Here is a 25,529-nt window from a genome sequence, read left to right on the forward strand (position 1 = left end):
TGCTGCATGGGGTCGTGGGCGGCGGTGATCAGGCGGGCATCAGGTGACCCGAACGCTCGTTTGCCTGGTCCTTTTTCCATAAAAAAATTAGAAAGAAATTAAACATACTTAAAACAATATAAAAAATCACATGTAAACAATAAATAAATATTATATTATTCTTAGTATATAAAGTTTTCTTGTTGATATCAGTACCGCACTTTACAAAACGGTATATAAATGTAGATGCTGTTAAAAATACTTGTAGCTAAGATACAAAATATTTAAAATTTTGTTTTATTCTGTGGAAAATATATATAAATTCCATATCTTTTCTGTAGTGTTCTGTATAAAGTTGCCCGCTTCGTGGATTTTTCACCAAATCAGGTAGATTAATTTAAAGGTTTGTTTTCCGTATGAATTATTAAAACTTTAATTATTTTGAGACTAAAAAGGTAACGAATCGAATTATAGTACAGAATATTAACAATGATTCGTTGGAGATGATAACAATAGAAATATATCTTGTGTATTGGCAGTAATGAGACAGGAAATACCTAAAGTGGAAATAATCATAAGCATGTGTTTTTTTTATCTAATATTGTATATTTATTTTTCAAATAAGGAAAAAATAGTAATGTAATTACTTGTAATTAATTACACACAGTAATTTAAAAACGCCATACAACTATTCCCAAAAAAATAAAGCGTTTTTAAGGTTATTGAAGTGTTATTCCACACTTAGAAAAGAACTTAAGTTTAACTTTAGTATTATCAATAGCTTGTAGAAAACAACATTTCATGTGGTTAAAATCGGCTTTTTAAAATATAAATGAAAACTTTTTTTTGTATTTATGTTAAAAGCTGCACTGTGTCAAGTCTTGTGTATTACGAGGGACTGGAGAGTTAGATCCATAGATCAGCTGCTGGCAGCACTGATACCGTATTATGTCAGAATCAAATATCAGTACTGTCAGCGAGACGGATAATCATAATTCGTAATTCGCAATACGAAAAATATAGTTTTGAAATTCATGCATTGTGTAAATAGTGTATTGAAGATATTTGTTAAATTAAATGAATCCAGAAATTACTCATAAAATTAATAACAGTTTTTTAAAATGTTTATGTTTTACTCTTATCATGACATAAGTGATCAAAACATAAAAATAAATATTTATTATTATTGATATTAGTTAAACGTGAATATTCAAAATGGTTTTTGAGTCAATCGTGGTGGATGTACTGAATAGGTTCCTCGGAGATTACGTGGAAAATTTAAATAGATCTCAGCTAAAACTCGGGATTTGGGGCGGTAAGGTTTTATAGAGGAAAGAATGATGTCATACTACTACTACTTCAAAATTGTAACACTGTAGTTATTTATGTCTTTTCGTTATTTCCAGGGGATGTAGTACTGGAAAACCTTATATTAAAACAAAATGCTTTGGAGGAACTTAACATACCTGTTCAAACTGTTTATGGGCATTTAGGTTTGTACTGTATTGGATTTATTTCGTTCTCTATGATATTATTGTTTTAATAAATTGAGGTGTAAACGATTGGATATTTTTAGCTATTAAAATAATGATATATTTAAGCCTAAACAATTTTATTTTTTCTATTTATGTAAAATAATGATTAAAAAAATTAAATTATATAAATGAATATAATTTTAAATATTTAGAGTTATATTTATGCTTTATAATTGTATAAGTCTTTTTGACTTGTTGATTTCTCAGTAACAATTGATACTTAATAATACCAAACTATCATTGTTCTCTAATAAGTGAAAAAATGAAATAAACTTTGAATTTATTTAAACTTTAAAAAAATGATGTGTGGGGTTGTCTTGGCACAGAGGCATAGGCATCTGACAGTAAATGCGGCTGTTGTAGATTTGTGGGGAATGAAATATTTAATATTTTTATTTCCTTGCTCTGGTAACCAGGTGTCAGTGCAGCTTTGAATTCTGCCATTGAAGAAGAAATGCCTTGAAAATGCGGCATAAAGTAGCTGTTCCCTACTTTCTTCATAATGTCTTAATGGCTCTCACATCCTTTCTGCCTGAATAACTTCTTTGAATGAATATTGAACTCATACCCTTCAAATTACAATTTCGAGGTTCAGTTATTCAATTATCATTATTTTATTAAATACATGTAAATTCTTGGAATTTTTTTGTGACAAAAATGTTAAATGTTGTTAAATTTATGACATAAATATATGAAATAACATTTAAATAGACTGAATGTGTCTACCAAGGTAAGTATATTTAGCATGCAACATGAAGTATACTAATTATTAAGAAGCAGCATTCTATAAATGACATCATGCCCTCAATCACTAGTCTTTGATTGTGTTAGTGACTCACACAACTCAATTATAATTTGGAGGTCAATTGGCAGATTGTTCTTGATATACCATCATGTTATTGTAACCTATGGGGCAATGGTCACCTTATATAAAATGTGTGTAATTGTAGTAATATAGAATAGTATAAAAAATATATATTTGATTTTATTTAGTTACTAGTGGGCCCAGACGCGGCTACGCCCACGAAAATATAAGCCTAAATAATAAGTGGAGAAAAAATAATAATAAGTGGAGATTTATTATTAGAAAAAATATCTGAGTAACCGAAATGAACAAACAAAAGAAATAAAAGTAACTAAAGGAAATTCTTAATATTAGAAAAAGTACCTAAAGTTTGCCGTGCGCGCGTACTAAACATTTTTCTATATTAAATAATTATTAATTTTTGCGAACATTATTAAATAAAATCTCAAATGATTATGATTACGATATTTATGTGTATAACATCGGTATAGATAACCGAACTGAGATAAATTAATTATAAGCAGCAAATAATTACATAAAAAATAATAGTAATTCGAAAATATATAAAAATTTACAAAATCATCAAAGTCATCTGCCCGTTCGCGTCGGTCATACAATACCACTCGTAGGCTAGGTCATTTGGAATCAGTGACATCTTAATTATTTATTAGAATGTTACACAGTAAACTATAATTTCCATCTAGATGAAATGCTAAAAGTGACTATTATATTTATTTTCATAAGAATGAATATCAAATTATAGAAATCATCTAATTTTTGTTAATGTATACAAATCTATATCGGCGCGCGCCATGTATGCATTAAGCAAACTCACTTTGGGTGACGTTTTCTTAAAACAACAAACTTTGCAAGCCGTTGCTTAGCAACGCGTAGCGACGATTGTTATTAACATGGCGGAATAAATTGCTTGTCAAATTAATTATTTTAATTTATTGGTATATATCGAAAATATTACAAATATGAGAAAAAAAAGTATCCTATGTTCATCCCGGGACCCTCAAGTATCTCTATATGAGTATTTTATCACAATTAAATTAGCGGTTTGGCCCTGATTGCGTAAAAGACAGTCAGACAGACAGACAGGCAGAGTTACTTTCGAATTTATAATATAGGTATGGATATATATATATAACTAGCGGACGCGCGCAACTTTGCCTGCGTATTTCTTAGGGGTGAATTCTAATAAACCATGAAACATGTGTTCAATGAAATATTTTAAAGAGTCTCAATTTCAAATTTTATAAAAATCAGTGGCGATTTAAAGATTTTTCCATACAAACTTTCAACCCCTTATTGGTACTCTTAGGGGGTAAATTCTAAAAAACCGTGAAACACATGTTCTATTAAATATTTTTAAGAGTCTGAATTTCAAATTTTATAAAAATCGGTGTCGATTTAATTTTTTTTCCATACAAACTTTCAACTCCTATTTCACCCCTTTAGGGTTAAAATTTTTCAAAATCCCTTCTTAGTGGATGTCCAGATTACGAAAGTAAACATCTATCCAAATTTCATGTTTCTACCATCAGCGGTTACGGCTGTGCGTGCGTCTTACCTCAGTCAGTGAGGACAAGTCCTTTTATATATAATAATATTTACAAAAAAAATACACTTACTTATTTTATTTAAATATTATATTTTATAATGTGAGTAATGAAAAAATAATATTTTTTAAGTTATGTCACTTTATTGAATGTTGATATAGCATCTCAAATTGTGTAACCAGGTCAATGCAATAGAGACATTGTACTTTATGTAAAAAAAATGGAACATATAGATTTTCATTATGTAATATTTATAAAACTTCAATAGGAAAACTGGTACTTAAAATACCATGGAAAAATTTGTATGGTGCATCTGTAGAAGCAACAATAGAGAGATTATTCCTTATTGTAAATCCCACGGCTGAAATCAAATATGATCCAGAAAAGGAAGAGAAAATGGCACTTGCTGCCAAACAAGCTGAGCTTGCTAGAGTTGAGGAAGCTAAGAAAAGAGAGGCTGAAAAAGGTATTGTTGAAGTTTCTTATTTATTGATTTGGTAATTGTTACTTACTGAGATCTGTACATGTACTGTATTTTTAGCAATTTAAAATGAAATAAGACATTATATATATGTGAATAATAATATATACAATACCCTATTATAATTTATATTAGTAAATGTATACTATTCAAGATATAGAAATATATGTGATGTTTTGTATTTAAATGTTTTAGTCATTTGCATTATAATAATTTATGTTTCATAATGTTTATTATATAAACAGTTTGTATTACAACAGAATAAAATATATATTTTTTATTTTTATAGATCAAAATAAACTAGATGAGACATTTGTTGAAAAATTAGTAACACAAATAATAAAGAATGTACAGTTAAAAATAACTGATATACATGTTAGATATGAAGATAGCATCACAAATCCAAAGGCACCCTTCTCATTTGGTATAACCCTTCACAATCTATCTGTCCATACAACTGATGAGAATTGGAAGCAAACTGTGATACAGGAAGCTGTCACGAAAATTTTTAAGGTAACCACAATGAAATTGTGTGTGACTAATTATGACAATAGTCAGTTCCATTCCCACTCAGGGGAACAAATTATTTTCATTTTCTCATTCTGTTGAAAAGTACAACATCGCGTTTTGCCACTGAACACAAAATGTTTTGATAATTGAGCAGAAGCTGAGGATTGGAGTGTCTCAATGTGAAGCCAAATTTAATATGTTGATATTTATATATGCAAAATGCAATCTCAACAATAGTAATCTAGATGGAGATTAGGAAACACAAATGGCTATATAAATTTATCTTCCAGTAAAATCTACAATGCAACAATTATGTATTTTAAACAATTGTATTCTCAAAATTCATTCACACATGTAGATTGTAGATATAGTGTTTTACTTAAGAAGGCTATACACAGAAGTAACTATTTTATATTTCTACTTAAATATACTTTATTATAGAAATATAAAATAAATATTTTATTGTTATAAAATAAAAAATTATAGCTAATTATAGCCATAGCTTCCAACACGCATATCTTTGGACTCTGTGAACATTCCAAAAAATATATATTATACATATAAAAATGATATTTAAAAAGAAACACTTTCTTTTAAACATTTATCTATAAATACAAAAATGATTTAATTTTGTATTTTTCTAAATTACGATTATGCTAGCTTAAGGTAATTATTATTAAGTTGTAAAAATGTGAATGATAACAGATTCTAGACTTAGAAGGCCTAGCTATATATTGGAATCCAACCACTGAATTGTATTCAAAATCAAGTGCAGATGACATCAAGTCTCGGCTACAAAATGAGATTGCAACAAAATCGGCAAAACCATCATTCTATCAGTATGGTAAATAATATTTGTATTTGTTTTTAAAAAATATATATTTGTAGTGTTATGTTTGTTCCAAGAAAAAAAATATAAATACATCTGTTTCTATATTAATAATGGTTGTTTTTACAGCTTTGGGTCCAATAAATGCCACTGCCAAGTTAAAATTGAATCCCAAACCTGAAGGCGATACACCCAAGTTTAGTATACCTAAAGTGATACTAAGTTTACATATGGAGCAATTGTCTGTTAGTCTGACCAAATCTCAGTACCAAGATATGATGTTGTTGGCCGACTCTATGGACAGAATGAGTAAAGGTGGACCTTACAGGTAGAATTGATTTTTTTAGCTACATGCTGTATCCCGCATATAGCAAGATAGGGAATCCTAATGTCCATACACTCCGTTTTCCGGTTTCTGCCGATTTCTCTTTGTCTTGCTTCTAAACACCGAAACAAAAAACAATTAAACCGCGAATGATAATCGGACCCGTAACCATACTATAATTTTTATTATCAATTATTAAGTTGATATTTTACTGGAATGGAATCTCAATATTTCTATAAAACTATAAAATACTTATGAATATTTATGTGTATATGTATACTTGTGTACATATATGTACATTGTACATACACATAATAATTTTGTTGAATATATATCGTTTATTTGAATTTATTGCGACTTGCGATAAAAGAGATGTATGATAAAACATTTAAAAGTAATCATAAATTTGGATTGAATGAGCAATAACCAAAAATATGTCAAAGATGAATGGTTTTATGTGTTTGTTATTAAACGAATATCTAAAATTACTTGCTGTGTCCATTTTAAATTTAAAAATCTTCTCATTTAATTTGGTAATTTCAAAAACTTTCTAAAAATATTAAACATTCTTAATTATTAATATGTTATAACTGCAAGTAGACATAAAATAAGTGGATATTAATATCCACTTATTTTATGTCTATTTTATGTCTTAACCAATATGATTGGTCGTAGTTTGTAATCCCGCGAATCGCTAATCCGCAGAACTGAGGGCCAGATAATCGAGTTTCTATTGTAATAAAAAGTACAAAATTTTCATCATCTTACAGAAAATATCGTCCAGACCTGAAAAACTATAGAGGTCATTACAAAGAATGGTGGCGTTTTGCATTCAAATGCATTTTAGAAGAAGAAGTAAGGAGACGAAGGAATAATTGGAATTGGGATCACATGATAGCACACAGACAACTTTGTAAAGATTATGCTTCGGCGTATCAGAACAAGCTTAGCTGTAAAGGGAAAGTGGCCAAAGACCAGCAATGTGTTCTGGATGAAGCTGAAAAATCTTTGGACTTGTTTAATTTGGTTGTTATTAGACAGCGGATTGAAATGGAGGTGAGTTGCCAATGATAGTGTGGTTCTAAAAAAATAAATAAATAAATAAATACATTTACAGGTTCTTCGAATATTCACATAAAGATCATATTGGTAGATATAGTATCGACTTGTAAACAAACAATAGTGTTAGGAGCTCTTGTAAATGTTATCAGCATCTAATCTTTATAAAATTATTTATATTGTTGTATGTATTTCACAATCTACATGTATTATGTAAAATATAACATTATAGTTACAATTGATATGAGGTTGAAATGATTGCTTATTAAATTATTATTATATATTGCCAGCGCAGCGGCACAAGCGCACTAAGCGTGTTTTGGTTCGACTCCCACTCGAGGAAAAGGCGTTAATTTCCTCCACTCAACATACAATGCTTCCAAAATTTAGCGGAAAATGGGAACGGAAGTGACTTAACATTAGGTTTCCAGGTTCCCTCTGTTAAACCTGCTGTATGCGGGATCATTATATTAGCTTAAAAATATTTATTTATTTCCCATAACCATTTAATAATTAACGAACATCAGAAACCACGTTATATATAACTTGTCTGATAATGATATTGAAAAAACTACTGAATGACGTAACTATACTGAATGACGTAAAAATATTCTAAAACATCTTTAATATTTTTTTAATTTTACCAATTAAGGTGGAACGTTTGGGAAAATTAGAGGAAGAAGCGAAAAAATCACGTGGCTGGTTCAGTGGCTGGTGGTCCGGAGGTTCCAAAGACGAAGAGCTCACCGAGGGCGTCGCTATTAGTATGCACGTTATTATAATTTAATTAATTTAAATTGATTTCATTCTTATTAAAAAAAAGGTAATCAAATTATAAAGTTTATTGTGGTCCCTCAGAACACACCATTGTTCGAAGAAGCTGTCTCTTAGTTTCTTACAGCCGTTCTCAATAACTTAACCACCTTTAACTTAACATTAGGTATATAATCGTGTAAAATATATAAATCTATAGTATGTTTGTATACAATAGATTTAACAGATTGTTAAAGGTAGATAAGTTATATTACCGAGGCCAGGCATGGCGCAGGAGCGCAAAATGTGACTGTAAAGGCGACTGGTTGTGCGTTCGATCCCCACTCGAGGAAATAAAATATTTATTTTAATTTATATTTCCATTTCTTCGCTCTGATGTCGAGGCAAAGCGCAGCGTTGAGTTGCGCTACTTAACACACAGTGCCTCCAGAATTCAGCGTAAAGTGTGGTACGGACTATCTTGAGACTAGGTTTCCTCAGCCCACCCTGCCATGTATGGGATACATTGTGAAGCTGATTTAATTCTTATCACTAAAAAGCTATATAAATTACAAAATTGTTATCCTATTTATATTTTATTATTGTAATTCAAATTACACCGTTGTTCGAAGAAGCTGTCTGTTAGTATAATATCCTGTACTACAATGATTACCTCTATAAAACAATCACTAACTACCAAATATATGATATAAACAGTGAAACAATTCGAGAAGGCAATGACACCAGATGAAAAGGCTAAATTATTCCGCGCGATCGACTACCAAGAGAACACGGCGCCACTACACCTGCCCACAGAATATGTGGCGGTAGAGAGTCACTTCGTACTCGACAAACTGCAAGTCTCCGTCACCGATGTTGGAGAGGTTTTGAAAGCTTGTGTGGAAACCGTGCAAGTGGGATTGTTGCAACGACCGAGTGCTAATGCTTTGAGGTGAGAGATATTTTTTTGTAGCAAAGTAGTCTAAGAGAATCTAGTGTTGAGACACTAAGTTCACTACTAATGGTAATGATAATAATTCCGCCATAAAAACTAGGCTATTACAAAATACTTTTTCGTATTTTGTGCAATTAACAAACAAAATATAATAATTAGTCATTTATTTCTTTAATTTATCATAAGAAATACTCTTCGTCGAGTCAAGTCAAAATCGTCAAGTTCTCTGCACTGCTCTGAGCTTCTCGCCCTGAATCGCCTTGAATGTTCACCCGGCATCCGAATCCTTGGAATGCTAAATAGTTTCTTGTGTTTATTATATATTTTAGGTACATATATTCATGAAATATATTTTTCTAATTGAGAAATGTTGAAATATCTATTTACTTATATACCATCCGCACTATATTAATTATTATTATTTTTTTTACAGAGTGGATGTCCAAATGCGTGCTTTCACAGTGACAGGAAAACTTCAAGGAAATTTCGAACCACAACTTGTTACTTCGAAAGAGGTCTCGAGGGATGTTAACTTGTTAAATGTTATATTTGAAACTAATCCACTAGGTATGTAAATAAGATATATATTTATCCTTAGATTACTAGTTAATATATATTGATTTTCTAATTATTCCCTTCTTTATAATAGATTTTATTTACTAAAAACCATAACTATAAGTCTGAGCTGGATTCATTATCATGTTTGTATATTCGATTATAAATGGAAACATTTTAGTGAAGTTGGAATTGGCAATCAAACTACTAACTATATATATCAAACAAGATAGGCACAGATGCGGACAGTATCTCACCAGCAAAGACTGTGGGCTCGAAACCTATTCGGGGAATGAATTACTTCTATTTTCCCGCTCTGATTGAAATGTGGCATTGAATTTCACTACTGATAATGCTGCAACCTCTTGTTGCATGCAAAATGTGAAGCTAAAAAAAAGGTTTTTAGATCTTACTTAAAAAGGTTTTAGATCTTACTAATAAGTATACCTATTTTATTAGATGGAGCTTGTGATCAAAGAGTTAAAGTACAAGCACGACCTCTGCAAATAGTGTACGACGCACAGACAGTCATAGAGATTGTGAATGTGTTTAAGCCGCCCTCCGAATCCACTGCTTTGACTACGTGAGTTTTATATGAACAATGTTATTGCCTATTTTGGTACTATATTTCGAAACAATAATTTGATAGTTCTTTTAATGTTATGTTTGTATATAATTTTATTAAAACATTCCCATTATTTTTAGTGGTTTCTAAGAATTGTACTTAATGACATTTTTTAAAAATAAGTATATGAAATATTTAATAGATATATGTATATTATGTTTAATTAAAGGTTACAAGCCGCAGCTGAAAATAAATTATCGGATTTAAAGGAGAAATCAGCTCTAGGTATGCAGTATGCGGTGCATCACCACACATTCATAGATTTAGATATCGACATTGCTGCCTCATATATTATTGTACCACAGACTGGCATGTACAAGGGGTGAGAAAAATATTATTTTATATTACTTATCTGTTGATTGTAGGATTACTTCTGAAGAATGAACTATTAATCAAAAAAAAATCCAACTAAAATAATAACAAATGAAACCATTGCATTACAAAAATTACACAAAGATACAGGTTAAAAAATCTTCAGTTCTATATAATATATTGTGATTCAGTACTATTTTTTTTTATGAATTGGAAATATAAATGTTACAAACATCATCAGTCAAAAAAAATAGCCAGTTCAATTAATTTAATCATATAATTTAGGAACCTAATTTTGTACATGCATATTTAGTTAAGAGCTATGTATGAAAATAATATAAATATTTATATATTGTAGCAAAGAATCCTGCGCAGTAGTAAAACTAGGTGCAATTAAAGTGCAATCGGAAGGGCGCGCGGAGCCCCTCGATGTGCACGCGCTGCACCGCCGCGGCCTCGCCGACACCGACATACTGCGCGAGGTGGCCGCTCACAGCTACGACCGGATGGCTTTGAGACTTACTGAGATGCAGGTGAGTTGATTTTGACTTTATATTTATTTTTTCAAATAAATAAAGGTTATCTAGACAGCGACACAATGGATAAGCGTAAATGTATGTAAATAAAATTATGCGTAAAGTGAGAAATAGAAAAATTAATAGTAATATAAAAATAAAAAGAAATTTTAATATTATAATTAACAAAGTGACATACAAACAGATCGTCGTCGCATCACCCAGTGAAGATTGGCAATCGGCCATAGCCTCGAATGTAGCGACTCCACTACATCTCCTACAGCCCACGGACCTCGTCATACAAATACACAAGTGTCTGATAACGGATGACCCTAGGTTACCCAAAATTAAAGTTATGGGAGAATTACAAAAAATTGCGGTCAGCGTTTCTGAGGACAGGTGTGTTTATTTTGTTCTTTTATACATATAGCTAATACACTTGATTAATTTTCAATAAAATTATGTATAGTTTGATTAAATTATTTATGATATGTAATGAAAAAATAATTTACAGATTACTTACATTATGCGAAATATTAGTCAGCATGCCTTTACCACACTCTGAAGAAGCTACTCAATTAAAGGTAAAAGAAAAACTTTTTCATTCATATTTTAAACATGCTATAAATATAGTATATTTTCTTGTTTTTTTTGTTTCCTGAATTGCTAAAGCATTCATTTTTTTATTTATTTTAAAGATATTTTGCTACAAATTTGCATACATTTTATCTGGCCGTAATATCGAAAGCTCTCTTATTATTCAAGATGAGGCCGGTGCGGTAATTATTTGTCACATTGTGAAATAGAAGTGTATAACTCACTAGACTTTAGAATTGATTAATGGTATATATTAATTTTATGTGTGGTAAAATATATATTATCTATACATTATTTAAATTAGTATTCATTTCGATGTGTAAAAAAGTGTCTCCATATGTATACCTTGTAAGATAATAGATAAATGGAGAAAGTAATATTTATTTGTTATATGTTATATATCGAGTAAATAAAAAAACAATATTCTGTTTATTGTTGTCACATTTATCAAGTTGTTCTCAGTTGTTATGTAATTTAATCCTTTCATCTGACGATTTCATACCGTTATAAAATAGATTATGTGTTCACGGTAGAGTCTTATATAAAGCAGGAGAAAAAGTTTGAAGCTATTTACTATTTTTGTTATTTATAGGCAAGCGACTCGAAAGCATCTAGTCTGTCTCTTTTGAAATATCTTGACCCAGCGGAAAAACAAAAAAGAGATAGCGCTCGATCCAAACAAAGAAAATCTGATGAGCAATCTGTGCAATTGACAGAAGTGGAGGCATTTTTTATCATGAAAGGTACCGTTAGTGAACTAGAGAAAAACAAAACCAAATGCCATATCGTTTTGCAAAAAAAGTACCATATTGGTTCGATTTCCACATGGTTTTATATATATATTTGAGATCTGTTATTCTGTTCTTATATTAAAGACAGGCAGTTTTATGAAAAAACACAAAATGTCTTTAGAATGGATGGGAGGTGAAACTGATTTGTGTAACTTAATGAATTTGATTATATTATTAAATATAAAATTTCCGTTTCAGAATTAATAGTAAGTGTTAATAGAAAAACGGCAAACGAGGCACAGGAATATGATAAGTTCCTAGTGTTTTCATTAAATCTATTAGAACTGACGGCTACTCAAAAGACCTTCACACTGGAAGCTACAGTACGCCTCGGTTCAGTAGACATGAAACACCATCGAGCTGGCCGGGACACAATTAATATGATAGAGACACCTGAAGTTTTTAATAAACCTACTAATAAAGAAGGAAGTGTCAATCAATATTTGTTTACGGTTACTTATTCTAATGTGAGTATAAGTGTGAACCGATTAAAAGAAATTTGGGTAAAGTTGAGGCAAAGTTAGTTAAACATGATATTTAAGGATTCTCATTAATAGTAAAAGAGTCGTGTTAATAAATTTTGTTAACGCGTTATTCACGCTAAATTTATGTTAGTGGAAAGCGTAGAGAAGGTTATACATTCCACTAGATATCTCTTCTTATTCCGCAAAGTATTGGAAGTCGTGGCGTAGTAGGTTGGATTCCAACTCTAGGAAATGATTCATTTCTTCGCTCTGGTGTGGCAATTTGGTCAAAAATGGGAAACGGAGTTGTCTTAATAGGAATGGGGTGAATGACACTAGATTCCAAAGTTCCTTCGGTATAAAAAATAAATAAATTTCAGGTTGACAAAAAATGTCCCGAATTCCGCAGTCACTATGGTTCTGTTGAACAAATGATTGAACTTGACTTCACAACACTAAGAGTATTGCTGCATCTCCAAGGCCTTCGGGAAATTTTGGTCATTGTAAATGAATATCAGGTAATTATTAAATACATATAATTTTATTTAATTCTTGTAAGTAAAATTTTATGCCATTACGTTTGTATTTTTTGAGTTTCATATACAAAATATTGAAAGAATCGTGTATTTCTAATGAAAATTAAATGTTTTCAAAATAGTGTAGCTATTACAAGAAATGTATATATTTGTCAATATATAACAAATCGATAATATTAACAGACAAGGCTTCAAGCTATACAAAGCACAGTCGACAGATATGCGAATGCGGGACCTTTGGAAACTATTGCAGAGGATGAAGAACTATCTATTGCTAAATCTAAAGGTTTGATCATGATATTGTGTCACATTTCATTATATATGACAAGAAGTTATATGACTTTTTTTTATATATAAAAAAACATTATTATTTTGAAATTTATCTAAAAATATGTGTTTTAATTTATTTTGCTCCAAAAAACCCAAAAATATTACGAAAAAGTTATTGTTATATCTCTCTTAAAAAAGATGTATTGATTTGCAAGATATTTTAAATTATAAAAAAAATAAAATACTTATATTTAAAACAGTAAGCACAACAAAACCGTCAAGACACAAGCAAGTGGAAAGCATCCAGCTCAAAGTGAACGCGAGGATAGGCGCCATCGAGATAGGGTTCTCCAACGACACGCGCCCGCTGTCGCTGCTGCGGCTTCAGCGCGCCGCCGCCGGCCTCATGCTTAAAGCTTCCTACACCCAGGTGGACTGCACCATAGCCGCTATCAACGTGGAAGATCTCAACCCTAATACATTGCATAAAGAGGTGTATATCCTTTTTGTTTTACCCTTATATTGTGCCTATCATTATGCTATTGTGCCTATCATTATGCTATTGTGCCTATCATTATGCTATTGTGCCTATCATTATGCTATCGTAGGGAAGGTGGGAACCTAATTTTCGAGACATTGTGTGTTGAGTGGCGGAAATCAACGCCGCGCCTTGTCCTTTTACTAGAGTGAGGCAATGAAAATAATTGATTCCCGCCAAATATGACCCAATCACGGCGCAGCAGCACATTATTGATCGAATTATTGATCCTACAGTCACATGCTGAGCCGCTAAACTGCTGCCAACGACCCATTACCTGGCTTCACATATTTCGTGCTTTTATCATAACATGAGGTGAAGAAATAGTGTTAAAATACTCGTTCTAATTTTGGACACAGCATTCAAACCCAATGCTTAAATCTGTCTTCTTTTCTCTTCTCTTTCTCTCTTCTTCTTCTTCTTATCTTTTTTCAAACATTTTCTAAGAATATTGTAATAAATGGTACTGAAATAAAACGTTTGTAAAAGAATGCATGATTAGCTTATATTTGAAGCCGCCAAAAGCAGAGTATATAAGGGAATAATTTATTAATGCATAATATAAATATTACAAAGACCTAGTTACTTATACTCTCTTTTCAACAATATCAATATTATTTAAATATTATTAGATACTAAAAGTTCTTGGCGGCGACGTCATCAACGTGCAGATAGTGATGTACAACGTAGACCAGTACCCGAGTGTTAGTGATATCAACATGTCGATTGATGCTCAAATTAATTGTCTACGAATTATATTCTTGAACTGGTTCGTCACTTCTATGTTGGTGAGTTAGTTTTTATATTTTGTTATTGTGTATTTTTCTTTAAAGTACATATTAATCATCTATTTGACTGTTATTCGCAGTATTTGTGCTTGTTCCTTCTATTTAATTTATGATATAATTGGGTATTGGATAATATTTTTAAAAAACGTATAAAAAATTGTACGCGTAGCGAGAATTAAATCCGCGCCTATTGGAAGCGGTACAAGCTCTCTGACTAGTAAGCCATACCTCGTTATCAAGCTGTGCCAAAATATTTATATTTGTAAAAATCTTCTTCAGAGATAACTTTTTTAATGGTTTGCAGGCTAATCAGCGTGAAATTATATGAAACCATTGGCATTTATTTTACAATCTAATTTATATTAAAATTTTATTAAATTAAATTCGACAGGAATTTTTGAACAATTTCCAAACCGCACAAGAAGCGCTCATAGAGGCCTCTTCTCAAGCGGCAGACGCGGCTCGAGCCAACGTACAAAGTGCATATCAGAATTCCACTAAGCTGGCTCTCCGCGTACGACTCGCTGCGCCTATAATATTGATTCCAGAAAATTCTACCAGCAAAAATGCAGTTCTTGTCGATTTAGGTCGAATGAATTTGAATAATAAGTTTGTGGATTTGAATGTTCCGGTAAGTATTATTTGTAAGAAATGTTATTTAGCTTAAGTGATAAAAAGTGACTATTAAATTTAATTGCGTAATGGCAATTAAATTTATAATTTTCAGACAATATGGTAAGTAATACATAATCAAAATATAAAATTATTTTCATCGTAATTGTATCAAAAATTCTTTAATTAGAAAAAAATCTTTAATTAGTTTTTTTTGTTATATTTATGTTTAAAATTCTTTAAACATAAATATAACAAAAAAAACTATACAAAATGCCTCAATTTTAAAACAGGATGTCAGTAACAAAGTAACAGTGGATGAGTTGATGCTAGAACTGGAAGACATGAAAGTGTCTTGTGTTACCCTCAGAGATGATTATCAAGGGGTGTCCAAAGAACGTAAGCTGTTACGTCCCACGAGCTTCAAGTTATTCGTAAAACGTAGTCTTTCTTCATGGTATGAGATGCTTCCGGATTTGGATATATCAGGAAGAATGCATACTATTGTGGTAAGTTTTTTTAGTAAAAATAAAGATTATGTTAATGAGGATATGGAGTTAGAAATATTATGTATAGTTTTAGTTCTATATTTCATTAATATAATAAATTGTGATTACAATATAGAATCTAGAGGCCAGTTGAGGCGTAGGGGCATCATTCGAAAAAATGAAATAATTTCATTTTATTTTCATTTCCTCGCTCATGTAGAAGCAAATCGTAGCGTCGAGTTCCGCCAATCAACACACAATGCCTCCAGAATTCAAATCGCGGAAAATAGGGAACAGAGTGTCTTAAAACTAGGTCCCCTAGCCTGCTGTGTGCGGGATACAGCGTGAAGCTGAAAAAAATATAAAACCATACAACGTACTAATAGATTGGTAGATTAATAGGTTGATACATGAATGAATTGTTAGAATGACAGTCGATTATATAACATTTGTATTTCAACAGATAACAGTGGGCCACAGCGACTACAAGAGCATAATGAAAATCCTAAGTCAAAATCTTCAAGAAGGTCAAAGTAAAGCTGAAGAAGCTAAATCTCAACCCAGTATCACAAAAGCTAGTTCTAAGCCAGCAGTCAAATCGCAATCGAGCAGATTACAAACAAAGGCCACAGTGGCAGTGGTCACGCCTACGGAGACTAAGATGCCTAGAACTACTATAAAGTTCTCATTTACAATGGATAGTTTTGTTATCAATTTAATGAATACTCAACACGTAAGTATTATATTTTTTTAATATATATATATATATATATATATAATATTTTAAGTGTTATAAAAAATCGGCTCGGGTTAGATTGACGGCCTGTAGACGCTGCCTTGCAATGAGTTGGTGATCGGTTCTCAATTGGGGGAGTGAAAAATTTCCAAAGAAAAAAATACAAATGGCAACAAAATGAGGCCAGTCGTGGCGCAGGGGCACAAACTGTGACTGTAAACGCGAATCGTTGTGGGTTCGATCACCACTCGAGGAAAAGAAATAAATTAAAAAAAAATCAAAATATATTTATATTCTGTTTTTATTTCTTCGCTCTGGTTATGAGGCAAAGCGCGGCGTTGAGTTCCCCCATTCAGGACGCAATGCCTCTAGAATTCGGCCGAAAGTGGAAAACGAAGTGTCTTAATACTAGGTTCTATCTGCCTACACCCTGCTGTGTGCCGGATACAGCGTGAAGCTGATTTATTTGTTTAAAAGATACAAATAAATTAATGGCGTAAAAATATTTTATTTTCTTTAGACGGAAGAACTAATGAGCGGACAAGATGTGGAACTGGCGCGGTTTTGCCTCGCCCTCTTGTCAGTTAAAGGCAGAATGTTCTCAGATAGTTCTATGCATACTTCCGTACTGCTTGTGGACTGCACATTAGATGACGCGCGCCCCGGGCGAGGGGCTAAGATTACTAGGTATTTGTTGTTACTTAGTTTTTTAAAATATGGGTAAATTATATGATACTTTCTAATTATATGATACCTTCTGTAAATTACATGATACGTATTTCGAGATTTTTTGACGCAGTCCTTGTCACAGCGGGTCAGCGTTGTGAAACCTACCTAATGTAATGTCACATATTTTGCAATTTTACACTTAGCGTTTATTAAACTAAAATAGCCGCTAGGAAAGAGTTTTTATTTACGCAAATTTAGTATGTTAATATTTTGTAATGCTACATAACGAAATTTGAGGCCCTCCTGTGCAGAAGAAAAAAATTGACAAGATTTTTTTCGTCGGCCCTCTCCATTCCTCTTAACGTTTGACGTAATTTATAAATGGCCCCATATAAGTAAAATTGATTAGATGGGACGTAAATGTATGAGCCCGGGGATTTGTTTTTAAGATATCCTAAATATAGATTCAACATTTGTATTTGTGTATTTATACACATAGTTTGCTATCGTAACTCAATTGAGGTTTGGTCAGTGGTGGTCAGTGGTCAGTTTGGAGGCCTTTTTCCGCAAAACAGGGAATACAGAGGGGAAATTAGAGTTAGCAACTTTTTCCTCCATTTTCTGCTCAATATTCAAGACATTGCGTGTCACGTGACACGAGCGGGGCAATGAAAATAACTTAACCATACATTTGAGAGGCAATCGAACCCACGACTACTGTGTTTACAGTGGTATCCTATTGCGCCACGATGGCCGCTCACTCATTTAATGTTAGTGCTAATACTGAAACTAATATAAGCACGAGTCTGTTAGATTGTTTATCTATATACTTAATATTACAATACTACAATAATATGTCACACAGGTATTTAGAAAGACGTCGTGACAAACAGGATATCAAAACTAGCCAAGATGAGGGATCCGCCATTTTTATGGAAACTCATGATAAAATTAGAAGTATGATCGACGTCACCTACACTATGAAGAATGGCGATACATTTAGTATGTATTATTTTTTTTGTCTTTACGCTGTATCCCGCCTATACCGGCGTAGGCAGAGAGAATTAATTGTTAACACACTCCGTTCGCCACTTTTGTCGAATTTTCGAGGCACTACGTGTCAACGCGGATGATTCCTATTTTTACCACTAAAAAATTAATAAATAAAATAATAATTCATTCTTCTAAGTGGAAATCGAACCCATGACAGTCGCGTTTACAGTCACACACGCTTGTGCCATTGCACCACGATAAATAAGAATAATGATGTTATGTCAATTTATTTTCTTACAGTTGATATGCGGATCTTTAGTTTTAATCTGATCTTAGCTATGGACTTTTTAAATAAGATAGCGGAATTCGCGACCGCTGGCCTCGGTGAGGACGCAGCCGACGCCTCTAAAGAAGAAGTAAAAGTTGTGAGGCCTTATATAGAAAAATCTACTGATAGTGTACCTGTAAGTTAATTCTAAAATATCATTTTTAACCTGCTTATTACTTTTTGTTACCAATTGCTTGTAGTGAAAATTGAAATATTGTCTTAATTTATTATCTTATGTATAATTTTGTGATAAAGAGAATCGTTATACACATTACTAGTTCCGAAATAAATTCAGCAAAAGTCTTATTAGAATGTTATTTATACTTAAAAAAAAAATAAGGCATGTCATATTTTGATTATTATTTAGAAAAGTGTAATATGTAGGATGACTCTTGTGACCACAGAAGTGACGATATACATATAATTTGTTAATGTCATATTATCTAGAAAAAGAAGGTATCGGTAGTATCAGCTCCATCAGTAACTGAACCGCAGAAGTTGGCCATGATGACTGTCAACATAAAGATTGAACAGCCTGATATTATACTTGTGGAGTCATTAGAACAAAAGGAGTGTGACGCTTTGGTGCTAAATGTAAGTAAAAAAATATTAAATTAATAAATGCATTGAACTGTAATGGTTTAAGTATAGTATATTCTGATGCATTGTAACACTTCGTTACTAGAAGAATAGTAACTAGAAGATGATAGTTACTAGAAGAACTTAGAATTGCAAAACTGTACTTTGTGACAATACTCTTTGTCTATAACTTGAAACTTTTATTTTTTTTAAATATACTTTTAAGATATTTTATTATCTACTATATGAAATTTGAATACAAAAAAAAAAAATTTCACATTAGTATAGTTTATATATATGACGGCGCGCTGCTATGTATTAGTTTTAATTATAATGTCGTAATTATTACATTTCGATTTCAATTCATTTATGTAATGGATTATATTAGAAGAATATTTAAAATGGAGCGGGTAACCCCGAATAGGGTAGTAGGTGTAGCCACGAATAATAGCGGATGTCATTGGTTGACAGCTATGGCGTGAGATGTTCACCAATTAACCTATTGGCTCCTAATCTATTGTAATTTTGCTAATCTTGTGAGATTTATTGTAAAACAGTTATGTAAACGAGTAATAAGATATTGTAGAATATAAGTGTGACTTTTATTTAAACATCTCTGTTGTTACAACGCCCACAAATGAATAGGGACAGCCAAGACCGCTTTGAGGCCCCTTCTGATGCTTGTACATATATATATATATATATATATATATATATATATATATATATATATTTATAATAAAATCGTAAGAGGGTCGGTGTCTGTACTTGGAGGATATTTTAAAAAAATGTTATTGGGAACCTTTAATAACGTAATTGAACCCAAAAAATTGATTTTGGTTTTCATGATTGGATTCTGCAAAATTCGGCAAGCTCCCGAAACCATCTAGGATTTATTTTATTACAGTCGACTCATACATAAAAAAGTTAAATGAATTTAAAGTAACATTTATATTTCAAGTGGGCGTAGCTGCACGGGCCCTAGTATACAATAAATTAAACCATATATTTTCATTATAAGTTATTGTTTGCACTAATTTATATTGTTGTATAGATGGAAGCTCGCCTAAAAATGCGTAAAACCGACGAACGAATGGTAATGGAAGGTGGTGTGTCCCAACTGCAAGTATCCGCGCGACGCCTGGGCGGGAAAGCCACGGGGGGCGCGCCCCGCTACCTGCTGGCCCCCGCTGACCTGTCGCTGGCGCTGTCGCAACCGCCCGGCCAGGGCATGCACGTCGACATCGCGCTCACTGATATTAAGATCACTGTCTCGCCAGGTATGTATGTTGTCCTGGTACCTCAATTTGTTGTGGATTCCAATCACAGTAAAAAATTAGTCTTAAGTGGTGCGGTGCATGTCGTGCCTCGCGACCACTGGCGCCCTAACATTAAGATAACTGTCTCTTTGGGTTTGTTATTCTAGTACCTTGATATGCAAATTTGGACGTTGTAGCGTCTGAGAGTAAACACTATAAAAGGTAAATAAGATGATAGATAACCCATCAAAGTATTTTTTTTGTTACAGAAATAATAGCGTTGCTAAACCGCGTACTGGCAACGATGACCAGTAGAGAGGAAGATAACGTGGAACAAGACAATAAACCTATAGTTTATCAGAATCTATGGGACATACAACCTTTCAAGCCCAGTTCTTACTGGTTCTTGAAAACAGGTGAATCTTCCTTATATGTCGATAAATTATTTATATAATACCTAATTTATCATGTTTTCATAAAAGAAACAAAACACAAGGCCTGTCAACTTGCAGTACAGTAAAACCGATGGTTATACCACAATCCTTGTCTAGTACATGTAAGGCGAGGCTTATTGTAGAATACTGTACGAGATGTAACCCAGAAAACTAGAAACCAGAATGTCCTATTTGCAGTGTTCACTACACTAGGTTACTAGTGAACTAGAAGTGGTTGCTTGCTGGAAGTGTTTTACATGTTCATTCGACGATTCAAAAGTGCTTATAATAGTCTATTTGAATAAAGAATATTTAGGATTTGAATTTGAAGTAGTATGATGTAATCTTTTATTTTTCCAAAATATTAAAAATATATTTGTTATGCTTATGTCTTTTATAACAGTTACTAGTAGTGGATTTGATTCCCACTCTTGAGAATGATATATGTAGTAATATTTTCCTTTCTCGCTCTAATAACCGCCATTCAACAAGCAATACCTCCAGAATTCTGCGGAATATAGGAGTGTCCGCATGAGCAACACAGAGTGTCTTAACTCTAGGTTCCCTCTGCTTACTCTTCTATGCGGGATACAGCGGGCAAAGAGCAGCGTTAAGTTATGTCGTCCAACACAATGAAGAACACTAGGTTCCCTATATAAATAGGATACAGGTGAGGCTAAAAAAATAATAATAATATGTATATTTTTTTTTATTCTAATGCAGAGGAGGCAGAAGAAGCGTTAAATATAGATGAATCGAAAACCGAACAAACAACCAAGCCCCCGGTAGGCGAGATATGCCTTTTATCAAGTCCATCCATAGTGTTGGCGTTGGAAATGCAAATCGGTAACGAGACCATACCGGTGATTGTTATGCAGGCGTCGCTTAACGGACAGGTCAAGGATTGGAGTTCAGATGTAAGTCTTTATTGTTGTAATAAGTGGATGGACGATGTTTGACTTTTTTATTAATAAAATATTAAATTGTCAATTAAATACCTTTGAATGATACGAGTTATCTATCACATATGCTGTCACAAAAGACTGATTTCTTCTTAAATTTACACGTCAATAAAATAACAAATAGAATGTAAAGATATATATTTTTATGAGAATTGTTTTAGTTCTACATGGAGACAACGTGGGCTATGCAAGTGTCGTACTATAACATCGGACGGGCTATGTGGGAGCCTCTCATAGAGCCTGTTGAAATATTGAAAGACTCTCAGTACAAACATGTTCCATGGGAACTCAAAATGGAGGTAACTATCGCGCTTTGAGAATATTTTAAACAATAAGGTTATGTAAATTTGTGAAGGAATTTATATTTTTAAGTGAAGGAATGTTTGTATTTGTATTTTTATTACGTAACTACTGATTTTTATTTCATGCTTGGCTTAGGTTGACAATGACAAACATTGAATAAAATGACTATGTGATTAACGGATTTATACTCAAATTTACCCTTTCTGCCACATATTAGGGTAGACAGAGAGATTCAATACACTGCATTTTTCATTTTCAGGGATGTACAGTACGTTCGACGAATCGTGGCCGCCCTGACGTTAATCTTTTTGGACTTTTGTGTACTGTACATTCGGAAAGAAAATAATACAAAGTACAGTTAATTTTGGCGGCCACGACACATGGACCCGTAGTCTGACTTTACTCGAATTGAATTGAACTTTAACCTTCCGTCCTTCGACAGAGCATTTTCATGAGTGTGCTTGTAATTATACCTTAGGTGGTGATGCGTCCGCAAGAGAGCGGCCCCACCATCGACACGGCAGACGAGGCCGCCAACTATCAGGCGGCGGCCACCCGCCTTGCCGCGCGCTCCGTTACCGTGTCCAGCGCAGAGACGCTCGAACTCACGCTCACCCGGAGCGGCATCGAGGTACTGCCTGTCTTAATGTTAGAAATCTGGTTTGGAAGAAACATAATTTTTAGTAATAACTGTTGATAGATAAGATTAATGAGATTTGCCTTTTTTAAGTTTAATTAATTTAATTTTTGTTTTTCTTTGCAGGTCTTAACCCAATTGGGTAACTCTTTCTCAGCTGCAGTGGGAACAGAAACAGATACATCTATTGTTGCAAAATCTAAAGTGGAAGATGTAAGGCTGATTCATAATAATAAAACTAAAAATTTTCTTAAAATCGAAGGAAAGTCTCTACATACACATAAAATATATGCATATGTATTTTTTCATTTTATCTTATAAATTTGTTCTCAATAGTTAAATTAGATAAATCTTTTTTTAAATAAAAAACGTCGTACAGTATAAAAAATTAACCCTACGCTTATGAAAATAGGACATGATTGATTCTTCACTTACACATAAGTAAGTGTACAATAATATTTTAGCCTGATTTTAATAAATATTCTTTTGTACATATTTTCTTGCAGATTTCTGATAAAAAATATTTAGGTGCACCATATGTATTACACAACTGTACAGGTTTGACAGCCAAGCTGACACTACAAAATAACAAAGATTTTTCGGTCTTTATTACTGAAGAATATACTTCTTCTGATTATCGGTGAGTTTTATAATTATTTGTATATATTTACGTTGCATCCCGCATATTAAGGTGGGTAGAGGAATCCTCGTATTAAGACATTCTGTTCCGCACATGCTGCCCAATTTTCGAGATATGGTGTCTACCACTCAGGTGGGGGTTCATGAAAATGATTAATTTTACTGAGCGACAATCAAATCCACAACCGTCAAACTTACAGTCAGACGCTGTGCTACGTCGCGATGGCCTCTAACTTTAAATATTCTTTTTTTACAATGGTTTCTCTATTCAAAATTGCTTTTGTATATATAATATATAATGGTTATAAGCAATTTTTTTATTTATTGTTTTTATGTCTTTAGAGAAGTTGTATTGGAGCCGGGTGCGTGTGTTCCACTCCAGTTAACACACGGTGGTCTAAATATTATGAAATTAAATGAACCTCCACCGCCATTAAAACTAAATGTAAAGGTAAGAAAATATGTATGGCTTATTTGATTAGAGCACTTGAATTGTTTTCTAGAGGAAATCCCACTCGGGTCGTAATATGATTTTCATTTTGGTTATCTTGTTTTGTTCAAACAAACATATAATATTAATATCATATATATTTATATATATACAAATATTTATCAACAGATAGTAGAAATGGACGATGAAATTATAATACCAGTGGAGAGGGCTGATAAAAGATATTTTACAATCGGTAAGCGTCTAACGGGAGAGAGGTCGCGCGCCTCCCCGCACGCCGCTGCCGCTGAGCCCAGGGGCCTCATATCGGACGTCGTTATGCACGATGCGGCATTGCATATATATTTGAGAAGTATAGTACAGGTATATATTATTTGTAGTATATGTATAAGATGTGATTCAAAAGTAATGGTAATCGATAATAAACATTAAGTAATGTAGTCAAAATATTAATTAATTTTTCTACATATTCTTCTAAAAAGTCTATATATTTATACCATCTCTTTTGACAAACACGCCATAGAACTCATTCAATTTTTTTTATACATTTTCTAAAATATTTTAAAATTATGTATTTGTTTTTTTAATTATTCACCAGGTAATGAACACACTATCGGTGAGTGTATCAGTGTACTACATGACATCAAGTGGTAATGAAGTGCGGCTGCTGGGTGAGGCGGCGCCCGGTGCTACTATACGGCTACCCTTGCAAGCAGTACACACACCCACTGCAGAAATATTCTTTTCAGTTGAAGGTTAAGAAATAAAACAGCATATTAATTTAACTTTAAGCAAAACTTTTGATAATTAAAAGAAAAACACGTTTGTTTAAATACTAGGATGCACCCTAATTGCATGCAAATGCAAATGCATTGTTTGTATATCTTCTTTATAATTTTAAATAATCAAGAATTATTTGTAATCTGTAACTTTAACGGACTTTGTTGTGGGTTTCATTTACATTCGATGAAATTCTCCCAAAGCAACAGACTAGTAATTATAGTCTTAAAAATTGGTGGAAGAGGGGAACGGAGACACAAATTATCTCCTACCTACCTTGCTATATGCAGGATGTAGAGTAAACCTAAAATATGTATTCTGTAAGTTTAACTGTATGTTTTAAAATGTTAATGCTATTTTGATAATTATTATATATTCGATTTAAGGTTTCACCGTATCTGTGTCACCATTCATCTGGCGCGAATTACAGCAAGAAGTAAAATTATCAAAATTACTACAATGCGACTCTAAGGATAAAAATAGCGGAGAGAAATTTTATTTACGGGTAACTAACTTTTGTTTCATTTTACTATGTCGCAATTCACTGTAACTATAATCAACTATTTTATTATATATATTATATATATATATATATATATATATATATATATATAATTTATTCCAATTTCAGGCGGTAGGAACAATGGAGCAAGTGTTCTACGAGCATTCAAATCGTCATACATTCGCGTCGTCCTGCTACGATATTATACTAAAACCGGCGGTAAAGTTACAAAACTGCTTGCCCGTGCCAGTCCGCGTGTCGCAGCTAGGCTTGCAACGCACGAGATTGTTCCAGCCAGGAGAAATGTTCCATTTGTCCCATTTGTCGCCTAATCGTGCTACTGTTGTTATTATGGTAGTTATTTATCTTT

The 25,529-nt window shown here is 32.6% G+C and overlaps 1 protein-coding gene across 4 annotated transcripts in view; it reads left to right on the forward strand.

Annotated features, from left to right (window-relative positions):
- Positions 1–956: 956 nt before the first annotated feature.
- The window catches only part of Vps13 (vacuolar protein sorting 13C), a 45,028-nt gene continuing 20,455 nt past the window's right edge, over positions 957–25,529 (forward strand). For 3 of the 4 annotated variants that reach the window (XM_085187128.1, XM_085187127.1, XM_085187129.1), the window contains exons 1-40: positions 964–1,294; positions 1,386–1,472; positions 4,153–4,350; positions 4,655–4,878; positions 5,581–5,719; positions 5,834–6,032; positions 6,800–7,085; positions 7,741–7,852; positions 8,559–8,793; positions 9,230–9,363; positions 9,811–9,934; positions 10,146–10,298; positions 10,647–10,821; positions 11,009–11,202; positions 11,318–11,387; positions 11,993–12,143; positions 12,390–12,658; positions 13,036–13,173; positions 13,375–13,477; positions 13,722–13,954; positions 14,632–14,787; positions 15,179–15,418; positions 15,693–15,908; positions 16,351–16,620; positions 17,144–17,310; positions 18,158–18,294; positions 18,586–18,749; positions 19,061–19,207; positions 20,247–20,472; positions 20,721–20,867; positions 21,609–21,802; positions 22,009–22,146; positions 22,629–22,781; positions 22,914–23,000; positions 23,294–23,427; positions 23,769–23,877; positions 24,046–24,240; positions 24,476–24,632; positions 25,044–25,162; positions 25,289–25,513. In XM_085187128.1, the coding sequence (XP_085043254.1) occupies positions 1,195–1,294; positions 1,386–1,472; positions 4,153–4,350; positions 4,655–4,878; positions 5,581–5,719; positions 5,834–6,032; positions 6,800–7,085; positions 7,741–7,852; positions 8,559–8,793; positions 9,230–9,363; positions 9,811–9,934; positions 10,146–10,298; positions 10,647–10,821; positions 11,009–11,202; positions 11,318–11,387; positions 11,993–12,143; positions 12,390–12,658; positions 13,036–13,173; positions 13,375–13,477; positions 13,722–13,954; positions 14,632–14,787; positions 15,179–15,418; positions 15,693–15,908; positions 16,351–16,620; positions 17,144–17,310; positions 18,158–18,294; positions 18,586–18,749; positions 19,061–19,207; positions 20,247–20,472; positions 20,721–20,867; positions 21,609–21,802; positions 22,009–22,146; positions 22,629–22,781; positions 22,914–23,000; positions 23,294–23,427; positions 23,769–23,877; positions 24,046–24,240; positions 24,476–24,632; positions 25,044–25,162; positions 25,289–25,513 (6,705 nt within the window). In that variant the 5' untranslated portion in view covers positions 964–1,194. Of the gene's footprint in view, positions 1,295–1,385; positions 1,473–4,152; positions 4,351–4,654; positions 4,879–5,580; positions 5,720–5,833; positions 6,033–6,799; positions 7,086–7,740; positions 7,853–8,558; positions 8,794–9,229; positions 9,364–9,810; positions 9,935–10,145; positions 10,299–10,646; positions 10,822–11,008; positions 11,203–11,317; positions 11,388–11,992; positions 12,144–12,389; positions 12,659–13,035; positions 13,174–13,374; positions 13,478–13,721; positions 13,955–14,631; positions 14,788–15,178; positions 15,419–15,692; positions 15,909–16,350; positions 16,621–17,143; positions 17,311–18,157; positions 18,295–18,585; positions 18,750–19,060; positions 19,208–20,246; positions 20,473–20,720; positions 20,868–21,608; positions 21,803–22,008; positions 22,147–22,628; positions 22,782–22,913; positions 23,001–23,293; positions 23,428–23,768; positions 23,878–24,045; positions 24,241–24,475; positions 24,633–25,043; positions 25,163–25,288; positions 25,514–25,529 lie in introns of all 4 variants that reach the window. The other variant, XR_014878075.1, reaches the window with a different exon arrangement.

Source organism: Heliconius melpomene, chromosome 6, assembly GCF_056956725.1.
Source record: "Heliconius melpomene rosina isolate 202511_hmr_F chromosome 6, ASM5695672v1, whole genome shotgun sequence".
NCBI classification, from domain to species: domain Eukaryota; kingdom Metazoa; phylum Arthropoda; class Insecta; order Lepidoptera; family Nymphalidae; genus Heliconius; species Heliconius melpomene.